The 21,725-nt window shown below is 38.6% G+C and overlaps 1 protein-coding gene across 15 annotated transcripts in view; it reads left to right on the plus strand.

Annotated features, from left to right (window-relative positions):
- arhgef9b (Cdc42 guanine nucleotide exchange factor (GEF) 9b) overlaps positions 1-21,725 on the plus strand; it is a 77,836-nt gene that overhangs the window by 33,650 nt on the left and 22,461 nt on the right. For all 15 annotated transcript variants that reach the window (XR_007138289.1, XR_007138288.1, XR_007138290.1 and 12 more), the window contains one exon: positions 407-607. Coding sequence is in view for 9 of the 15 variants with exons in the window: in XM_047802323.1 (XP_047658279.1) it covers positions 407-607 (201 nt within the window). In the remaining 6 variants the exon portion in view is untranslated. The remainder of the gene's footprint in view (positions 1-406; positions 608-21,725) is intronic.

The following is a 21,725-nucleotide window of genomic DNA, read 5'->3' on the forward strand; positions in this document are numbered from 1 at the left end:
GTATGGTACATCTGTCCTTTTTGAAAGGTGGCGATCTGTAAAGTGAATCTGGGAGAAATGAGGAGATGGGAGGCAGGATTTATTTATTCTTTGCTTTTCAGCTATTTTAATGTCTGTGCACTCACAAACACACACATGAGGCTTCACACATGAATCAAATTAAGCTGATAAATACCATTTGCCTAATAATTGTGCACACAATGTAATATAAAGCAAAAAAACATGAGTTGGCCTTGTCGTTCAAATACTTTTTTTTCTTTTTTTTTTAGTATGATGCAAATAGGACCATTCTTTTCATATTGTAGACAAAAGTAGAGATTAGATTATTCTGTACAAACAAAGGACATAAAAATACTAAAGGTCAAAGTCGTATTTCATGTACATGCTTTACTCCTCTTGCACATAGCTGTGGGTGAACCAGGACGATCGATCAATTGAAGCTGCTGAGGGCAGTAGTGAGGTCCAGAATGGGCACCTGGATGCAAGTAGTGAATGCCTCTGCTTGGGTCAGCCTCTTCAGAACAAAGACCAGATGAGGGCTAACGTCATAAACGAGATCATGAGCACAGAACGTCACTACATCAAGCACCTGAAAGATATATGTGAGGTACTTCTGATCAAACTTTTCCCTTTCCTCAAATCCATGACTGCAGACTGATAATTAAAGAAAGTTATGTATATACAATTTACTTTAAAATATTTTTTTAACTTGTGGTTTCTTTAAAGGTTTGTAAAACTGTTTCTATTTACTTTAAATTTAGTATTGTTCTATAACATTTTATAAATGTATACATTTTTTCTGACCTTTTGGTCTGTTTTTGTTTGCCTGGTTTATATATGAACTTATACTGAATAATTGTTATCTTTTGTATGTACCTAAAACATATGCTAAAATATTTACATTCGCTTTAAGAGGAACAGTAGTACTCACTTATGCAGTTACCCAATCAGGCAGATACATTTCAAGAGCTTCACGTAAATTTGACATCAAACAATTCAATTCAATTTATTTGCATAGTGCTTCAAGTCAGCTGTACATACTGTATGTATAGAAACAGAATAAAAATTTTAAAGTTTAAAATTAAGTCACTATATGTCTCTTAATAACTATCCAATAAGCCAGCTAGACTTGAAAAACTCAGAGATTCTCCCTGAGGAAAAAACCTTCAAGGGAGCCAGACTCAAAAGACAACCTGAAAGGAACTACAACAGTTTGTAGTTGAGTGAAATTTAATTCAATTCAATTCAATTCAATCCAAGTTTATTTGTATAGCGCTTTTTACAACAGACATTGTCTCAAAGCAGCTTTACAGAACATAAACACAATTTAACAACCAAGAGCTCCTAAGGAACTTATGGGTCAGCACAATTTCCGAGTTCACTACAGACCCAACACTAATTGTCGAAGTCCAGGCAATCACGACAAGACAGTTTCACCTGCCTGCCAGAGTTAATCCACGCAAGGCTACTGGACCTGACAACATTTCTGGCAGGGTGTTCAGGAAATGTGCAGAACAGCTAGCGGATGTCTTCACTGACAACATTTCCCTGAGCAGCGCTGTTGTTCCTGAGTGACATAAGACAACCACCATTGTCCCTGTGAAAAAGGAGTATCCTGCCTCAATGACTAAATTCAAATTCAATTTATTACTGTACTGTATGTTGGCTTTGTAGAAGCCAACATTCTGTTTTCCTATTTAAGCTTAGACAAAAATTTATCAAGAGTAACTCCTCCTAGGGCTTTCCAGCCACATGCACAAAATCCGGATATGTTGTAGACCCTGGTCTGATGTTTGTTGCTATTACTTTTCTAAGCAATCCGAGTACCGGTACTTCCGGTACTGGGTCTCAAAGTGGCCTTTTTTCCCATAGACTCCAATTATAAACTTTGGAGATTTATAACTCGGCATGCTTTCAAACTATCTACACCAAACTTTGCCAGCTCCTTTAGGGTGATACTCTGAAATGATTTAATTTAAATTAAATTGAATTGATTTAAATTGGTGTACCGACTGGCCTTTCGGTTGTCCCACAGTTCCACCCTCAAAATATGCAAAATCAAAAAACCTTTTACAACATTGACATGTGACATATCAAAACATTCAGAACAATGAGGGGAACTACCTCACGGGTATTCTGATGACATCAAATGCTCGTCTCCACTTGCCTCCAGATGTTTTGGCATCCTAGCGCTCCTTTAGATTTCATAAGTTTTATGTCCACTTGCCTCCAAAAGTAACACTGACCCTTCTGTCCACTCGCCTCCAAAAAGCACCGGCCTTTGCCAATACTTGCCTCGTCAAAGCCAACATCAACGTTTGTTGCGACAAACTTTACAAATCTAGTTTGTACAGCACTTTTAACAATTCCTCAAAGCAGCTTTACAGAAGTATAGAAACAGATGATAGAAAAAAAATAAATACATATAATAATAAGAAGAAAAAATAAGGATAAAAATAAATAAATGAGTACATACAATTAAAGTTTAAAATTTATTTATAAATAATAATTTCAAATTTAAAACACTACATATATATCCCAATCCCAAATTAGCAATCCGGCCTTGACGGGGGCAAGGAAAAACTCTGAGATATGAGGAAGAATCCTTGAGAGGAATCAGGCCCTGGAAGGATCCCATCCTCATTTGGGTGACACTGGACAGTAAATAATGTAAATCTAAGTAATGCCATTTCTACAACAGTTTATAACAGTGCAACTGAGAGCTCCTGAGAAACTAATAGGTCATGGTAAACCCAAAACTAATTCCTTCAGAATTTTTCAAATGATTGCTGATAAAGACCAGACCATACAGCTGACTGACACAACATTGGTTCAAAGAACCAAGCGGCTCCATTCACAGCAATCCCATGAGTCACTGGCTGACCAAGCAGCTCAATCCCTGGCAAGGTGACCATCAGGCGACAAAACTCCAACCAGTGGTAGAACATGAGGATTGACAAAGTAGCTCCATAAGAATAGACGATCAGACTAGGAACTTGGAACACTGGGAGCTCGAAGGTGCCATGTACTGTATAGCTCGACATCACCTGATTACAAAGTGCTGACAGGGACTCTGGCAAGACTAGCTATGACAGCAAAACTAAAAGGCTAGAAGGTGACAGATATGAACACTTCATCATATTTCTTATTTTAGCAATGTTTCTGAGACGAAAGAAGGCTACCCTTGTGATATTATTTATGTGAACTTCAAATGAGTGATTGTTATTAATAATCACACTAAGGTCTTTTACTGCTGCATGATGTAATAGAAAGACCATCCAGAATTACTTTGTAATCAGAAAGCTTTCTTCTGGCTGCCTTTGGTCTTAGTAAAAGCATTTCTGTCTTGCCAGAATTAAGCAGGAGGAAGTTCGTAAGCATCCACTGTCAAGTGTCCTTCACACTTGATCTCTCACACAGATCTCACGTCTGACTTAGCTGAAACATATAGCTGCGTGTCATCAATGTAACAGCCAATACCATGTTTATGAATAATTGCACTAAAGGGTAGCTTATACTGTATAGGGAGAAAATCAATGAGCCTAAGACAAAACCTTGCGTAACAGCGAAGTTTGTTTAGAGTAGTCACCATTTAGATCTATGAACTGATAGCGATTCATCAAATAAGATCTGATCCAGGAGAGGGCTGTCCCTTTAACACCAACAACATGTTCTAGCCTATCAAGTAGAATTGCATGGTCAATGGTATCAAAAGCTGCACTAAGATCAAGCAATACCAGCAAAGAGACACAACCCTGATCAGAGGCCAGTAACAGGTAATTTACAACTTTAACCAGCACTGTCTCTTTGCTATGATGAGGCCTAAATCCTGACTGATACATTTCATGAATATTATTCCATGTAGGTATGTGCATTACTGCTGAGCTACAACCTTTTATAGGATCTTGGAGATAAAGGGGAGGTTTTTTATTGGCATACAGTTGGACTACTGGCTTGGGTCGAGGTCAGGTTTTTTAATCAAAGGTTTTGATAACTGCTAGCTAACTGCCACATAGCCAGTGCTAACGGAATATTTTTTTATCTTTAGAAATGGTTGATAGCTACTGGTTGTTTCTGTATAAAGAAACTTGTTGAATGATGAGTGGCAAGGCAAATATCCTTTTTAACAATATCTTTACTAAGAGACATGCAAGAGTTCAACATACAACATACAAACTTTTACACCTTAGCACCAACCCGCACATGTGTATAAGCAAGCTTTAGGATCTTAGTCTGTTCAGATTTAAAGCTACAGACCACTGCTATGTTCTACCTCCTCCTTCTTTATCTTTGACAGTTATTGCTTAATGAATTTTTATAGGAAAGGCATTCAACAGATTACTTGAGCTGACAGTAAAAAGAGCAATTAACAAATTTGTTAACTCACATTTTAACATCAGTTATAATATTAACATTTATAAATCAAACATTTTGAATTATAGAACTTTCTTTTCTGTCTCTATTTACTCTTTTTTCATTCCAGGTACTTTGGGTTTGGTTTGCAAATGCGACCTGCTCTGGTCACATATGGAGCTGTAGAAGGAACTTTTGTTGAATGTTCATTCAGTGGTTTCTTCTCGATTCCTTGTGAGGTACGTTGTTCTTTGACCTCATTTGGAGTGGGGAATTTGTGCTTAGATTCTTCAGAGGGGGTCTGAACAAAGGGAAGCGACATTTCGCTGTGGTCTAACTTTTGTGGTGGGGGCTCCACGACAGGAAGGATATGTTTCCGGTTTCGTCTGTATACTCTTCCTTCAACTTCCACAAGATATGATCGTGGTTCATCACAGAGCTGTTTGACGAGTCCGATTCTGTCATTGCCTTTGGACGTTGCGAGTCTCACTACCTCTCCTTGTAATAGTGGACGGTGGGGTCTGCTGGACTTGTCATAGTATGTCTTTTGACAGTGTCTCTTCTTTGAGATTTGATTCTTGACAGCAACGTTATTCTTTAAGGCTGGCACCAGAATGGACTTGCTGATTGGCAGAGATGTGCGTGTCTGTCTCGACATTAATCTCTCTGCTGGTGAGCCCAGTGTGTGGTCATGTGAAATATTTCTGAGGTTGAGCAAATTTTGAAACACATCAGAGCCATCCCTCCTGGATTTCTCCATTAGATGTTTTGCACTCCGCACTGCCCTCTCAGCTAACCCGTTAGATTGTGGATATTCAGGGCTAGTGGTATGTGTAAAATCCCAAGCAGCAGCAAAGTCTTTGAACTGTTGGCTTGTAAATTGGTACCATTGTCTGAAAAGACATTGTGCGCACTACCATGAACAGAGAAGTGCCTTTTGAGTTTTGTGATTACTGTACTGGAGGACAGGTCACGAAGCAAATCAATTTCAAACCATCCTGAATACGAGTCAACTAGTACGAGGTAGTGTTGACCATTCCACTCAAAGATATCGGTAGCCACACTTGACCATGGGAGATCTGGGATGTGATGTAAGTGTAGAGGCTCTTTTTGTTGATGGGGTTTCATACTGTTACAGATTGAGCATGATAGTACCTCCTTTTCAACATCCTTGGTTAAAGAAGGCCAGAATACAATGCCCCGTGCCCTGCGTTTGGTTGCATCAAGGCCTGGATGACCTATGTGAACAATGGTGATATACTCACTGCGTAGTGATTCTGGAACAACCGTTCTCTGTCCCTTCATGAGTACATCTTCATCAACTGTAATCTCATCCCTAAAGGGAAAATACTCACGAATTTCTGCTGGCAGCTTTGATTGGCTAGAGGGCCATCCTGACTTGATAATACTGCAGAGATGTTGAAGGACTGGATCCTGTGCAGTATGAGTTTGCAACTCTTTCGGTCTGGAAGACGAGATGTATTAAACTGACATAACTTCAAAGTCAGCTCCGTCATCGGTGTGTTCGTCTGGTGAGTCTCTGGGGGAACGTGACAACGTGTCGGCAAGGAACCTATGTTTCCCTTTCTTGTATGTGATTGTGAAGTTGTATTTCCCCAATCTTAGCATCATGCGTTGCAGCCTTGCTGGAGCTGTGTAGGCTTTTTAAGGATGGTAACCAGTGGCTGGTGGTCTGTTTCGATGTGAATTAGTTTACCATATATGTAGTCATTAAATTTGTTGCATGCAAATACAACAGCCAGAAGTTATTTTTCTATCTGCGCATAACGTACTTCTGTTTGCGTCAGAGTACGTGAAGCATACATGACAGGACCACCTTCTTGGAGACACGCAGCTCCCAGTCCGAACTGGGAGGCATCACAGGTGAGTGTGACAGGTTTCAGGACATCATTGTATTTCAAGGTAGGTGGACTAGAAATCCTGTGCTTCAGAACTTCAAAAGCATCCTGATGCTACTCAAACCAACACCACTCTGTGTTTTTACAGGTCGGCAGTAGGGAGGACTCATTATGATCCAGCAAAATCTGCCAAAAGGAGCTTTTTGCGTCAAGCACAGAGAATACTGTGGAGTTTGGCATCTGCGCTGCCACTTCTTCCACAGTGCGCATGGGGTGATGCGGACGTTTTAGGAACTTGTTTAGGTCCCTAGGGTCAATGCACAGTCTTATTTCATCTGAGTTTTTCTTGGGAGTCACCACCATAGATGACACCCAATCGGTTGGTTCATATACAGGAGTGATTACGCCCATAGCAATCACCAACTCTGCCTTTACGTTGTGTTGCATTGCAGCAGGAAGTCTGCGTGCTGGATGGATGACAGGTTGAGCTTCTTTGTCTGCATTATTGAGAGAAATAAGGCCCAACCGAAGACAGTCTGACAGTCCAAGCAATGGCTGTACATTTTTTTCGACTACATAAAACTGTAGAGAGTAGGTCTGGTCACTCAAATTGCAAGATAACATGGTTGAACCAGCAGTTTGGATCTCCTCTCCACCATACACCACAAGCTTCACATGTCTCGACACCTGAATGTTTTCTTCTTGCTTTACCTGTGTAAATGTCTGCAGAGACATAATGTTACATGAGGCTCCTGTGTCAATCTTTAATTCAAGAGGCTTTCCATTAGTTTGCATTGTACAAGATATTGCAGTTTTCTTTAACTGTTTTGAGTCAATTTGATGATTTACAGCAACTCCATCTATAAAAAATGAGTCTTCGCTGCTATTTGAAGCTTTGGTAACATCAATTTGATTTACAGTCTTTTTTAGATTTTGTGGCGCTGAATTTTCACGGATTTGCAGCATTTTTGGAAGTGGTTCCATTTGTTGCACCTGTGACATTGCTGGCCATATGCAGGACATTTTCCCTGTTTTGCCTCGTGGTTGCTTCCACAATTGCTACAATTATGAATTTGTTGCGGGGCAAACTTATCTAATCTGTGTTTGGGAGTATGAAACGGTTTTCTTTTTACCGTTTGTTGAACACTGTCCACCTTTGTCAAGTTGTGCTTTGGTCCAGCAAGTGTTTTAGTGTGCTGGTCAGTTAGTTCATGTATTTGGCATATTTCAATGGCTTTTGTCAACGTTAGCTCATTGTCACGCAACAGGAGTTTTCTCATTCCATCGTTAAGTATACCGCATACGAGTCGATCTCTTATCAATTCTTCCTGTAAATCTCCAAACCTGCAACTTTGTGCTTTGTTTTGTAGGTCACTTACATATGCCTCAATTGTTTCTCCTGGCTTTTGGTCTCTTGAATTAAATTTGTGTCTTTCCATCGTTATGTTTGTTTGTGGGCTGCAAAGTTTGCAAAACTTGCGTTTTAGACATTCCTCGTCCTTGTGTGATTCAGCCTGAGAAATTATTCGTTGGTTTTGTCCCTCACCTGCATACACAGCGGTTGCATAGACGAACGTTCGCTCGCGCTCGATGGCTTCCGAGCCGGCCAGATTCAGCAGTATGAATGCTTTTGTGCGAGGCTCTTTCTCAGAGTGTGCAGCAGCAATGAATATGTCGAATTCCTGCTCAAACACACGCCAATTTCCTGTGACATTTCCATCAAATACAAGAGGATCAGGTCTGCGAAACCCTTCAGCCATGATTTATTGTAAGATTAATAACGATGGCTTACTGTGTGGATGCTTGTTGCTTTTCCTTGCTGCTTTCACGATGCTGTGCAGACTACTTCTGACGCCATGTTGAATGATGAGTGGCAAGGCAAAGATCCTTTTTAACAATATCTTTACTAAGAGACATGCAAGAGTTAGATTACAACATACAACATACAACATACAAACTTTTACACCGTAGCACCAACCCGCACATGCGTATAAGCAAACTTTAGGATCTTAGTCTGTTCAGATTTAAAGCTACAGAACACTGCTATGTTCTACAAAACATGTGGGTAAAGTATCCAATATGCAGACTGAGAATTTTGAAGAAGAAATCATAGAAAATAACTCAGTCTCTTGAAAGGGATTAAAACCGTTTAAATGCTGATCAAAAACAGAAATATTATCTATGGCATTATCTATCAATTTGTTTAGTATTAAATTAATTGTATGAATTTTTTGCCTGATGTTATCAAAATTTCCATTGAAATAATTTATGAAAGCATTACTGCTACAAATGGATTAGTGTTCTAATTCCTAGTTATGTTGGCTTTGTAGATATTCTGATTTCCAATATAAGCTTATTATTATTATTATTATTATTATTATTATTATTATTATTATTATTATTATTATTATTAATGGTGCTTGCAAGGAATCATTATTGTTATTCTGCATACTTATTATTATTATTAATGGTGCTTGCAAAGCATCATTAATGTGCTTGCAAAGCACATTCTTATTCTCTTGCATACTTCTTCTTCTTCTTCTTCTTCTTCTTCTTCTTCTTATTATTATTATTATTATTATTATTATTATTATTATTAATGTGCTTGCAAAGCACATTCTTATTCTCTTGCATACCTATTATTATTATTATTATTATTATTATTATTATTATTATTATTATTATTAATGTGCTTGCAAAGCACATTCTTATTTTCTTGCATACTTATTAATGTGCTTGCAAAGCACATTCTTATTCTCTTGCATACTTATTAGGGGTCAAGCCCCGAAGGGGCGTAGACACTTGTTGTTATTGTCGGTTTTCTTCTTATTATTATTATTATTAGGGGTCAAGCCCTGAAGGGGTGTAGACACCTATTGTTATTGTCGGTTTTCTTCTTCTTCTTCTTCTTATTAGGGGTCAAGCCCCGAAGGGGCGTAGACACCTATTGTTATTGTCGGTTTTCTTATTAGGGGTCAAGCCCCTAAGGGGCGTAGACACCTATTGTTATTGTCGGTTTTCTTATTAGGGGTCAAGCCCCGAAGGGGCGTAGACACCTATTGTTATTGTCGGTTTTCTTCTTCTTCTTCTTCTTCTTCTTCTTCTTATTATTATTATTATTATCATTATTAGGGGTCAAGCCCCGAAGGGGCGTAGACAGCTATTGTTATTGTCGGTTTTCTTCTTCTTCTTCTTCTTCTTCTTCTTCTTATTATTATTATTATTATTATTATTATTATTATTATTATTCCTCTTCTTCCATTGAAGTCAATGGCAGCCCATAGAACCGTATGTAGGAAAGTTATGTAATTTGGCACACATGTACAGGCCAGTCTTAGAAGTTATTCTAGCAACTTTGGTGTGTCTAGCTCAAACCCTTTAGCACCACCAACAGTCCAAACATCCAATTATGTTCATGTTCATAACTGCTGACTCGTAAGGCCTAGAGACACAGATCTTGCATATTTTGGATCTATTGCTCATGCCGAATCGAATGCACCACATGACATCATTTCTGTCATGAATACCTTTCCGCCATTTTGAATTTTCCGTGATACATACTTTGTCGAACTCCTCTTAGACTGTTTGTCCGATTTGCATGTCCTTTGGTATCTAACATCTAGAGACACCCTAGACAAAAAGGTATCAAAAGTTTTTTGATAGACCAATGCCTTCTTGTACACCGTGGCAACATACATGGTGGCGAGCACGCCAAAACAGACATGAGGCTGTATCTTCGCAAAACTTATGCGTGTCGACACAAAACTTGGTATATGTCATTATAGTCATGACCTGAGGGTGTATGCAACGTTTCGTGACAGCGCCACCTAGTGGTCACGAGATTCTAAAAACAGCTATTGTTGCTTATAACTACTGCAAACGTGAGTCTAAAATCATGAAGGAGGTGTTGTTAGACTTCTTGAGGCATACCAAGTCAAACGATACCAAACGGTTTTCGGACGGCCATTTTGTGTGGTGGCGAACACGCCAAAACAGACTTGAGGCTGTATCTTCACAAAACTTATGCGTGTTGACACAAAACTTGATGTATGTCATTATAGTCATGACCTGAGGGTGCATGCAACGTTTTGTGACAGCGCCACCTAGTGGTCACAAGATTTTAAAAACAGCAATTTTCGCTTATAACTACTGCAAACTTTAGTCTAAAATCATGAAGGGAGTGTTGTTAGACTCCTTGAGGCATGCTGAGTCAAACGATACCAAACCGTGGAAACATACATGGTGGCGAGCACGCCAAAACAGACGTGAGGCCTTATGTTCGCAAAACTTATGCATGTCGACACAAAACTTGTTATATGTCATTATAGTCATGACCTGAGGGTGCATGCAACGTTTTGTGACAGCGCCACCTAGTGGCAACGAGATTTTCATAAACAATGCCATATCGCTACGAAACTTGGTATGGTTCATCAGCGACATGTTCTGAGTGCCTGTGATCGGCTTGACCCCGGAATGGCTGCTTGCAGCTACATTTAGGGGTCAAGCCCCGAAGGGGCGTAGACACCTATTGTTATTGTCAGTTTTCTTCTTCTTCTTCTTCTTCTTATTATTATTATTATTATTATTATTATTATTATTATTATTATTATTCCTCTTCTTCCATTGATGTCAATTGCAGCCCATAGAACCGTATGTAGGAAAGTTATGTAATTTGGCACACATGTAGAGGGCAGTCTTAGAAGTTAATCTAGCAACTTTGGTGTTTCTAGCTCAAACCCTTTAGCGCCAGCGACAGTCCAAACATCCAAGTATGTTCATGTTCATAACTGCTAACTCGTAAGGCCTAGAGACACAGTTCCTGCATATTTTGGATCCTTTGCTCATGCCGATTCGAATGCACCATATGACGTCATGAATGTCATGAATCTCTTTCCGCCATTTTGGATTTTCCATAAAACCTACTTTTTCGAACTCCTCCTAGACTGTTTGTCCAATTTGCATGTCCTTTGGTAACTTGCATCTAGAGACACCCGAGACAAAAAGTTATCAAAAGTTTTTTGATAGACCCCAATGCCTTCTCGTATACCGTGGCAACATACATGATGGCAAGCACGCCAAGACAGACGTGAGGCTGTATCTTCGCAAAACTTATGCATGTCGATAGGAAACCTGGTAAATGTCATTATAGTCATGACCTGAGGGTGCATCCAACGTTTCGTGACAGCGCCACCTAGTGGCCACGAGATTTTAAAAACAGCTATTTTTGCTTATAACTACTGCAAACATGAGTCTAAAATCATGAAGGGAGTGTTGTTAGACTCCTTGATGCATGCCGACTCAAACGATAACAAACGGTTTTCGGACGGCCATTTTGTGTGGTGGCGAGCATGCAAAAACAGACTTGAGGCTGTATGTTCACAAAACTTATGCGTGTCGACATGAATCTTGGTATATGTCATTATAGTCATGACCCGAGGGTGCATGCAAAGTTTTGTGACAGCGCCACCTAGTGGCGACGAAATTTTAAAAACAATGCTATATAGCTACGAAACTTGGTATGGTTAATCACCGACATGTTCTGAGTGCATGTGATCGGCTTGACCCCGGAATGGCTGCTTGCAGCTATATTTATTATTATTATTATTATTATTATTATTATTATTATTATTATTATTATTATTATTATTATTCCTCTTATTCCATTGAAGTCAATGGCAGCCCATAGAACCGTATGTAGGAAAGTTATGTAGTTTGGCAAACATGTAGAGGCCAGTCTTAGAAGGTACTCTAGCAACTTTGGTGTGTCTAGCTCAAACCCTTTAGCGCCACCAACAGTCCAACAGCCATTTATGTTCATGTTCATAACTGCTGACTAGTAAGGCCTAGAGACACAGTTTTTACATAATTTGGATCCGTTGCTCATCCCGATTCGAATGCACCATATGACATCATTTCCGTCATGGATACCTTTCCGCCATTTTTAATTTTCCGTAATACTTACTTTTTCGAACTCCTCCTAGACCGTTTGTCCAATTTTCATGTCCTTTGGTATCTAGCATTTAGAAACACCCTAGACAAAAAGTTATCAAAAGTTTTTTGATAGACCCATGCCTTCTCGTATATGCTGGCAACATACATGGTGGCGAGCAAGCCAAAACGGACGTGAGGCTGTATCTTCGCAAAACTTATGCGTGTTGACACAAAACTTGGTAAATGTCATTATAGTCATGAACTGAGGGTGCATGCAACGTTTTGTGACAGCGCCACCTAGTGGCGACGAGATTTTAAAAACAATGCCATATCGCTACGAAACTTGGTATGGTTCATCAGCGACATGTTCTGAGCGCATATGATCGGTTTGACCCCGGAATGGCTGCTTGCAGCTATATTTATTATTATTATTATTATTAATGTGCTTGCAAAGCACATTCTTATTCTGTTGCATACTTATTATTATTATTATTATTATTATTATTATTATTATTATTATTATTATTAATGTGCTTGCAAAGCACATTCTTATTCTGTTGCATACTTATTATTATTATTATTATTATTATTATTATTATTATTATTATTATTATTATTAATGTGCTTGCAAAGCACATTCTTATTCTCTTGCATACTTATTATTATTATTATCATTATTAGTATCATCATTATTATTATTATTATTATTATTATTATTATTATTATTATTATTATTATTATTATTATTCCGGACACTTTTACGGCGCATAACTTGTCCCGCAGCTTTTGTCCTAGACCCATAAATGAGGTGTCAAATCGACCGGCTCATTGAGGAGAGGTGTGCTATCTATTTTGTAAGCGATCAGAATTCCAGAATTCTCAGTATGGAAGTTCAAAGGGGTGTTTTTTCCCATAGACTTGAATGGGGAATCTCTTTGTAGATGTGCTAACATCCAAAAGAGGGCAGCAGACACCAGTGAATCTGTGTAAAGGTCTTTAATTAAAGCTTGTTGCCATATTTCACAGTGAGCTTCAGTTTCATTTCATATATATATATATTGTGGGATCGCCCCCTATTTTCATAATTTTCGTTTTGATTCGTTAGGCCCTGGACTACAAATCTGACGGCTCAGTGTATTTTTTTAAGCCTCCTACGACAAGTGAGAGCCGAAAACAAAGGACGGAAGCGCATTTTGGATTAAAGCGTTTTGAATTAAAAGGCTTACATATTCCAGTTCCTTAGACTCTTGGGGATTTTTTACAAGCATTTGTTTTGGAAAATAAAGTGAGAGCCGAAACCAAAGGACGTAAGTGGATTGTTGTTTACACATTTCGGCCAGAAACGCGTTTTGGATTAAAGCGTTTTGGATTAAAAGTCTTACATATTCCAGTTCCTTAGACTCTTGGGGATATTTTACAAGCATATGTTTTGGAAAATATTACCCCAGTGACGAAAGGTAAGCGCCGCCTATTTCCGGTGACTATCAACTTGGATTAAATTAGTATGATGGCTATAAATCATATTATGCTTTGTGTGTGGGCGTAATAAAATCCCGAGAGTCTAAGCTTTCAAACAATATAACATTTAACCGTGTATTTAATGCATAAACCTAGTGGTCGCGTGCCTTGGACAGCACGGCGGTCACATATGTTGTTGTTTCTGCCATTTGTATAACTTTTTGTTGTTTTCAACTATCAGTGTAGTTTTTTATAATTTTTTATTTCACTTTAAACTAATGTCCTTTCAAGAACAGCAACGGCTCTTTTAAAGCCACCCATTAATTAAAATTAAGCGCATTTTTTCTTTGTCTCCTCACATTACATTATTTTTTGACATGATATGACACGTATATCACAAAGAATGATAAGAATGACTGTAATATAATAAAGCTTGGGTATTGTTAGACGCGCCATTGTTCACATTAGTGAATTAATACATAAAACCGCAAAGGCTTCCTCGTGTTCCTGGATGGCTTAGTGCATAGCGAATCCGTTTAGCATGCAGACATTCGGGGTTCGAATCCACTCTTGGAAGGTTTTTATTTTAATATATTAAAATTATTTTTATTAAATAATTATTATTATTTTATTATAATAAAGGTTCATTAGTTACCACATTACTTAACATGAACTAATGATGAACTGCACTTCTACAGCATTTATTCATTTTGTTCATGTTAATTTCAACATTTACTAATACATTATTAACACCGTGTTAACATTACTTAATATACTGTGAACTAACATGAACAAAGAATAAACTTTATTTTAACAAAGATTACTAAATACAGTAATTTATTGCTCATTGTTAGTAAATGTTAGTTGATACATTACATTTGAACTAATGATCCTTATTGTAACGTGATTATATTTTTTCCCAGTAAAATCACTGATTGATGCTTTAGTTCAAGATTTTCATGGCGCTTGTTTCAGGAAAAGATAAATGGATTTTCAGGTGTGCTCTTTTGTTGCAGGTGAGAAACTAGTCTGCAAATATAACCATAGTAACTGTGCAGCCATACCCTAGCAACCATGTAGTGCACCTTACGAACCATATTGCAATATAAAGAAGCTATATCTCAGTTACACAACATAAAACACTCAGCACGATGAGGGGAACTGACGTCACGTGTAGCCCCGCCCCCAAAATAAGCGAAATCAAAAATTTAGCACAACATGGACATGTCATATATCAAAACACTCAGCCTGATGAAGGGAACTGACGTCACGTGCAAGCACATTCACATTTTCTTTAGGAACTGTACCGTTCTAGTTATTATTATTCTGCATCTTCTTCCGGACACTTTTTCGGCACATAACTTGTCCCGCAGCTTTTGTCCTAGACCCATAAATGAGGTGTCAAATCGACCGGCTCATTGAGGAGAGGTGTGCTATGGATTTTATAAGCGATCAGAATTCCCAGTATGGAAGCTCAAAGGGGTGTTTTTTCCCCATAGACTTGAATGGGGAATTCTTAAAATCTCTCTGTAGATGTGCTAACATCCAAAAGAGGGCAGCAGACACCAGTGAATCTGTGTAAAGGTCTTTAAAGCTTGTTGCTATATTTCACAGTTTGGACGGAAATGAACTTCTGTTTACATTTGTGAGGCGAGCGTTTTGGATTAAAAGGCTTACATATTCCAAGGGAAGCGTTTGTCCTTTTAAGGCGTTTGTCCTTTTAAGAGCAGCAACGGCTCTTTTAAGAGCCACCCATAATATTTGTGAGGCGAGCGTTTTGGATTAAAGTGTTTTGGATTAAAAGGCTTACATATTCCAGTTCCTTGGACAGAAGTGAAGTTTCGTTAGCGTTTTGGATTAAAGCGTTTTGGATTAAAGCGTTTTGGATTAAAGCGTTTTGGATTAAAAGGCTTACATATTCCAGTTCCTAGACTCTTGGGGATTTTTTACACAAGCATTTGTTTTGGAAAATATTACCGACGGTTTAAATGTAAGTAAACAACAATGACTATCAACTTGGATTAAATTAGTCTGATGGCTATAAATCATATTATGCTTTGTGTGTGGGCTTAATAAAATCCTGAGAGTCTAAGCTTTCGAACAATATAAAATTTTTCCGTGTATTTAGAGGATTTAATGATTAAAACTAGTGGTGGCGTGCCTTGGACAGCACGGCGGTCACATATGTTGTTGTTCTGCCACTTGTATAACTTTTTGTTGTTTTCAACTATCAGTGTAGTTTTTATAATCTTCTTTTAATCTTAAATCAGCTTTTGTCTTAGACCCATGAATGAGGTGTCAAATCGACCGGCTCATTGAGGACAGGTGTGCTATGACTTTTATTGCAAAGCACATTCTTATTCTCTTACATATGACTTTTCCCGTACCGGAATTCCCGGTACGGGAGCTCAAATTTATTTATTTTTTTTTCCCCATTGACTTGAATGAAAACTCTTTTGTTCTCTCTGTAGATGTAAAGCACACTCTCAATACATGTAACTATCAACTCCACACTATCAATCCAATGATTCCACAAGTATTGGCCCCAAGTCAATACACTTTTGTCCAAAGGTATTGGCACCCCACCGTATATTCACTTGACGTCACGTGTAGCCCCGCCCCCAAAATACTTTTCTATGCAGTATAATAAGCAGAATTTCATAATGACTGCAGTTCTGATATGAAATGTCAAAACGCTTAGTAGTCACTTTTGTCCAAAAGTTTTGGCACCCCACCGGGTATTCATGTGACACCACGTGTAGCCCAACCCCCAAAATAATAAATTTTGCACAACATGGACGTGTCATATATCAAAACACTCAGCCCAATGAGGGGAAGTGCCTCACGCATGTTTTGGTCACATCATCTGACGTCACGTGTAGCCCCGCTCCCAAAATTAGCTAAATCAAAATGTTAGCACAACATGGACTTATATATCAAAACACTCAGCACGATGAGGGGAACTTGCCACGGGCAAGCACCATTCACATTTTCTTCAGGAAATGTACCGTTCTAGTTATTATTATACTTCTTCCGGACACTTTTTCGGCGTGTAACTTGTCCCGCAGCTTTTGTCCTAGACCAGGGGTCGGCAACCCGCGGCTCTGGAGCCACAAGTGGCTCATTCATCCCTCTGCTGTGGCTCCCTGTAGATTTGGAGAATAAATATTCAGTTTAAATGTATTTTATTTTAGTTAGTTTTTTAAATATGTAATTCTAAATTCTCAGATCATGATGCTCTTGTAACATTAAAATAAACCGTGTTTAATTTTTTTGTCGCTCAAAATATGCGTCACAACTGCCGACTTGCGAAATCCGACTCACAGAAACAGATGAATTTTTGGTTTGCTGCAGACGACAAGTTAAAATTTTGATGTCATACAGGGCTGTCATGTGTCACACATTGAGAGTGACAGTCCCTCATGTCTGTCTTTTCTCACGCTCTCCTGACACACATCGTATTTCTCACACAGAAAAATGTTTTGACTATTTATCATATATTTAAAATGCCGCAGTGCCCAACAGGAGCCAAGCGCGTCTCAGTTCTTAGTCGAGCCTGACACTTATCAGCCAATCAAAAAAGAGGCTACACAACAGCCAATCAGAAAATATCTGGGAAAGATTTAACGCAACAACCAATGAAATAAATTGGGGTTGCGGGGGGGGTTGGAGATGTCACACTTGCCGGTCTTCAAAACTTGAGAGCCCTTTCCACTTTCCATAAAGGTAAAAAACGATATATGCAGTGTTATCTTTATTTTAGATGTCAAAAGGGTTTTGTGGCTCCCTGTGTTATTTTTTTTCTGCGGGAAATGGGTCCAAATGGCTCTTTGAGTGTTTAAGGTTGCCGACCCCTGTCCTAGACCCATGGATGAGATGTCAAATCGACCGGCTCATTGAGGAGAGGTGTGCTATGACTTTTATAAGCGATCGGAATTCCGGAATTCCCGGTACGGAAGCTCAAATGTTTTTTTTCCCCATAGACTTAAATGGGGAATTCTTAAAACTCTTTTGTTCTCTCTGTAGATGTAAAGGAGACTGTCATTACATGTAACTATCAACTCCACACTATCAATCCAATGATTCCACAAGTATTGGCCCCCAGTCAATACACTTTTGTCCAAAAGTATACGCACCCCACCGTGTATTCATGTGATGTCATGTGTAGCCCTGCCCCCAAAATACTGTTCTATGCAGTATAATAAGTAAAATTCCATAATGACTGCAGTTTTGACATGAAATGTCAAAACACTTAGTAGCCATTTTTGTCCAAAAGTATTGGCACCGCACCGGGTATTCACGTGACATCACGTGTAGCCCCGCCCCCAAAATAAGTGAAATCATAAATTTTGCACAACATGGACGTGTCATATATCAAAACACTCAGCCCAATGAGGGGAAGTGCCTCACATGTGTTTTGGTCACGTCACGTGACGTCACGTGTAGCCCCACCTACAAAATAAGCAAAATCAAAAAGTTAGCACAACATGGACATGTCGTTTATAAAAACACTCAGCCCGATGAGGGGAACTGCCTCACACGTGTTTTGGTCACGTCACGTGACGTCACATGTAGCCCCGCCCCCCAAGTAAGCAAAATCATAAATTTTGCACAACATGGACGTGTTATACTGTATATCAAAACACTCAGCCCAATGAGGGGAACTGCCTCACGCGTGTTTTGGTCATGTCAGGTGACGTCACGTGTAGCCCCGCACCCAAAATAAGCAAAATCATAAATTTTGCACAACATGGACATGTCATATATCAAAACACTCAGCCCAATGAGGGGAACTGCCTCTAGTGTGTTTTGGTCACGTCACGCAATGTCACGTGTAGCCCCGCCCCCAAATTAAGCGAGATCAAAAAGTTATATATATCAAAACAGTCAGCACAATGAGGGCAAGCACCATTCACTTTTTCTTCAGGAAATGTACCGTTCTAGTTATTTCTGTTATTGTCAATTAGGCAAGAGAAATGCACCGATCTAGCAGCACTGATTTTTTTTCTAGCTATGAAGGCTTTCCTTCCATGCTAATCGAAATCCTTATAATTTAGTTTAATGCCATTGATGTTCTAATTTGCTAGCTCATTGTTTTAAAAACAATTTTTGTTGTCATTGTACCAGGGTGCAAGTTTTTTCTCTCTGATTACTTCCCTTTTAAGTGGAGCTACAATATCTAGGGTGTAGTGAAACACAAACTCGAAATAGTCAGTCACCTGATCAAGTTCTGTGGGGTCAGCAGGCGATCCAATCATTAATAATAATTCTGGGAGACTGTTTGATAAATCTCTCTGCAGTAGCAGATGTAAATGTCACGTCACTGTAATGTGGCAAATTGCAAATAGTTTATCCAAAGTGCAATTTAAATGAAATGAGATAATGGTCTCTCATAGCCTCTGATTGAGATACTGTGACTATATTTTCTACATTTAATCCAAGAGTTAGAACGAGATCAAGAGTGTGACCTCCATGGGTCCTATTCCATTCAAGTTAACCTCTACTGAATCTAAGATGAAAAACAATTGCTATTCTCAGAGGATCTTCTAACTTATCAAAATGAATATTAAAGTATCCAACAACTCCTGCTTTGTCTAAAGAAACATCAAGGTTTGAAATGAAATCTGCAAATTCACAATATGGTCCAGGAGGTCTGTAAATAGCAATTACTGTATAAGAACTTTTTCAGTATAATTTTTTTTTTATGTGGCTACATATGAAGAGTTTTGAATGAGTTAAACATGTGTCTAGATTCTTGTTTGACACCTAGATTCAGATCATGAATAACTGTGACACCTCCTTCCCTGCCTGTTAGGCGTGGTTGATGTATAAACACAGAACTCTAAACTTCTGATCAGTATGATTCACTATGATTCAATTGTATGCTATAAGGTTACTTAAACAAATTTTCTGAGTGTTTATAGTTTTTTGTTTAGCTCGGGAAACACAGTCTCTATATAGTAAACCCTGGGTAAAGAATGAATGCAGCTAGCATAAGGTCAGATTAGCTTGCTTGTCTGCTCTCTGGCCCTGGCTGTGGATTGTCACCAATTAACTTGGCCTGTTCCTAAACTATGTGCTATGCTTCAAGAAATGAGAGCAGCACTTTCCTGACTGGGATGGACATCCTAACAAGCCAGCCTTGCCCTCAAAAGTGTTCCAATTATCTATGAAGCCCACTTTGTTTTCTGAGCATCACCTGGACATCCAGCAGTTCATCAACCATAACCTGCTGTAAGCTACATTGCCACGTGGCATTGGGATGGGGCCAGAGCATACTACAACATTGGACATTGCCTTCACTAATTACACACCTCTACAATATTACTCTTAGTAGTCTTCGACTGATGAAGGCGTATATCGTTAGCTCCTATGAGGGAAACTACCTTTGAGTACCTATGCTTGCCTAAGACCCAAAGATTACCTGCTATTTCTGGCATCCTGGCTCCTGGAAAACACCTAAACACTGCTGCTGGAGCCCTTAAAGGCCTAGATAATTTCACATGCCTTATGATGGAGTCTCCTATAACTATAGCTCTTTCAGGTTTCTCAGCGGATGTTTCATTGAGGAGAGCAAACCTGTAAGACATGTGAATATGAGAGTATTGGTGCTCCTGTGGGCAAGCGCTAGATTTGGCCTTGCGACTATGCCACCGAGTAATCACCCATTCACCCCACTGTGAGGGCTCTAATTCTGGAGATGGAGGGTTACATGTAGATTTTCCCCTACAGAAACACTACTATCTCTATCCCTGTCTAGCATCTGGATGCGCACCTCTAAAGCTAAGATTGTCTTCTACAGAGAGCTAACTAAAAACATATCACAAATAAAATTAGTGCTAATGATGGAGGAAGAATAAACATACTGCAGCTCACACACTGGACAAGTTTGTTTGCTATATTTAATTATTACATAGCTTTTGACTTCAATCAGATCGGAATATTAAAAAGGTCTGAAGAGCGTTTCCTTTGCTCGCAAAAATAAATAAATAATGCACTTCCTGAAGAAGAATAAAATTATTTGCTATAGGACAGCTTACAATATTGACTGTAATTAAAACTGTATTTTAAATGTCGAGACATGAATCTTTTGGCAAATGCTTCAACACCAACATCAAATTAAATAAATATGATCGGTTGTTATGTGTTTGAGAAACTACTCTGTCTGTGTGGTGTCCTAGAAAAACCCTTCATAAAGTCAATAATTTCCACCATTTTACTGTGCCTAGTTTTGTCCTTTTTTATTTATGATGTAGCATATTTACAAGACATTAATATCAAACTGCCAGGTTTAAAATAAAATGTTTCATTTCTTTTTCCTCGTGTGACAAAAATTATAAAATTTTTGAAACAAGGACAAAACTATTTTATTGTACATTCACTGACCACTTTATAAGAAATATACTAATACTGGGTAGGGCCACCCTTTGATCTCAAAACAGCCTCAGTTTTTGTATGGATTTCACATTAGACACATTCCTTTATTATGCCCTATGTAGACATGATTGTATTTTTAGTTATTTTTTTATTTTTTATTTTTTTGGCTTTACTGAGCTATTCTGGCCTCAATGCCCGATGAAGCCTGAGATAGACAGAGGCTCCCCGTGACCCGAGAAGATCGGAAAAGTGGTAGAGAATGAATGAATGAATGAATGAATGAATGAGCTATTCAGAGTAAACTCTAATGACAGTTGTGTGTGAAAATCTCAGGGTAATAGCAGTCAAAATTCCATGTTTTCTCCATTCTAATGTTTGAAGTGAACATTACAAAGCTGCTGCCCTGTAGGTATGGTAATTGATAATTGCTTAAATGAGTATATTAACAAATGTTCCTAAGAGCTTGGTGAGTGTTGTGAAGCTTTGGTACACTAAAGCTGTCCTATACAAGAGGAAAGAGGGGGTCACAGAGATTATATATATATATACATTTCACAGTATGTGGGCAATAGTGCAAAAGGTAGTAAAATAAATACTAACTATATTTCATTGTAGTGCTGACATACTGAAGCTAGGAATGATTAAATATACAGTTCCCATTATATATAAATGTATATTGTCCTGCATTAGGCTTTTTTATGCTATATCTGTCAATACTTTTTGGAGTGTGAGCATGAATATATATGA

The sequence above is a fragment of the Tachysurus fulvidraco genome, chromosome 17 (genome assembly GCF_022655615.1).
Source record: "Tachysurus fulvidraco isolate hzauxx_2018 chromosome 17, HZAU_PFXX_2.0, whole genome shotgun sequence".
Lineage (NCBI taxonomy): Eukaryota > Metazoa > Chordata > Actinopteri > Siluriformes > Bagridae > Tachysurus > Tachysurus fulvidraco.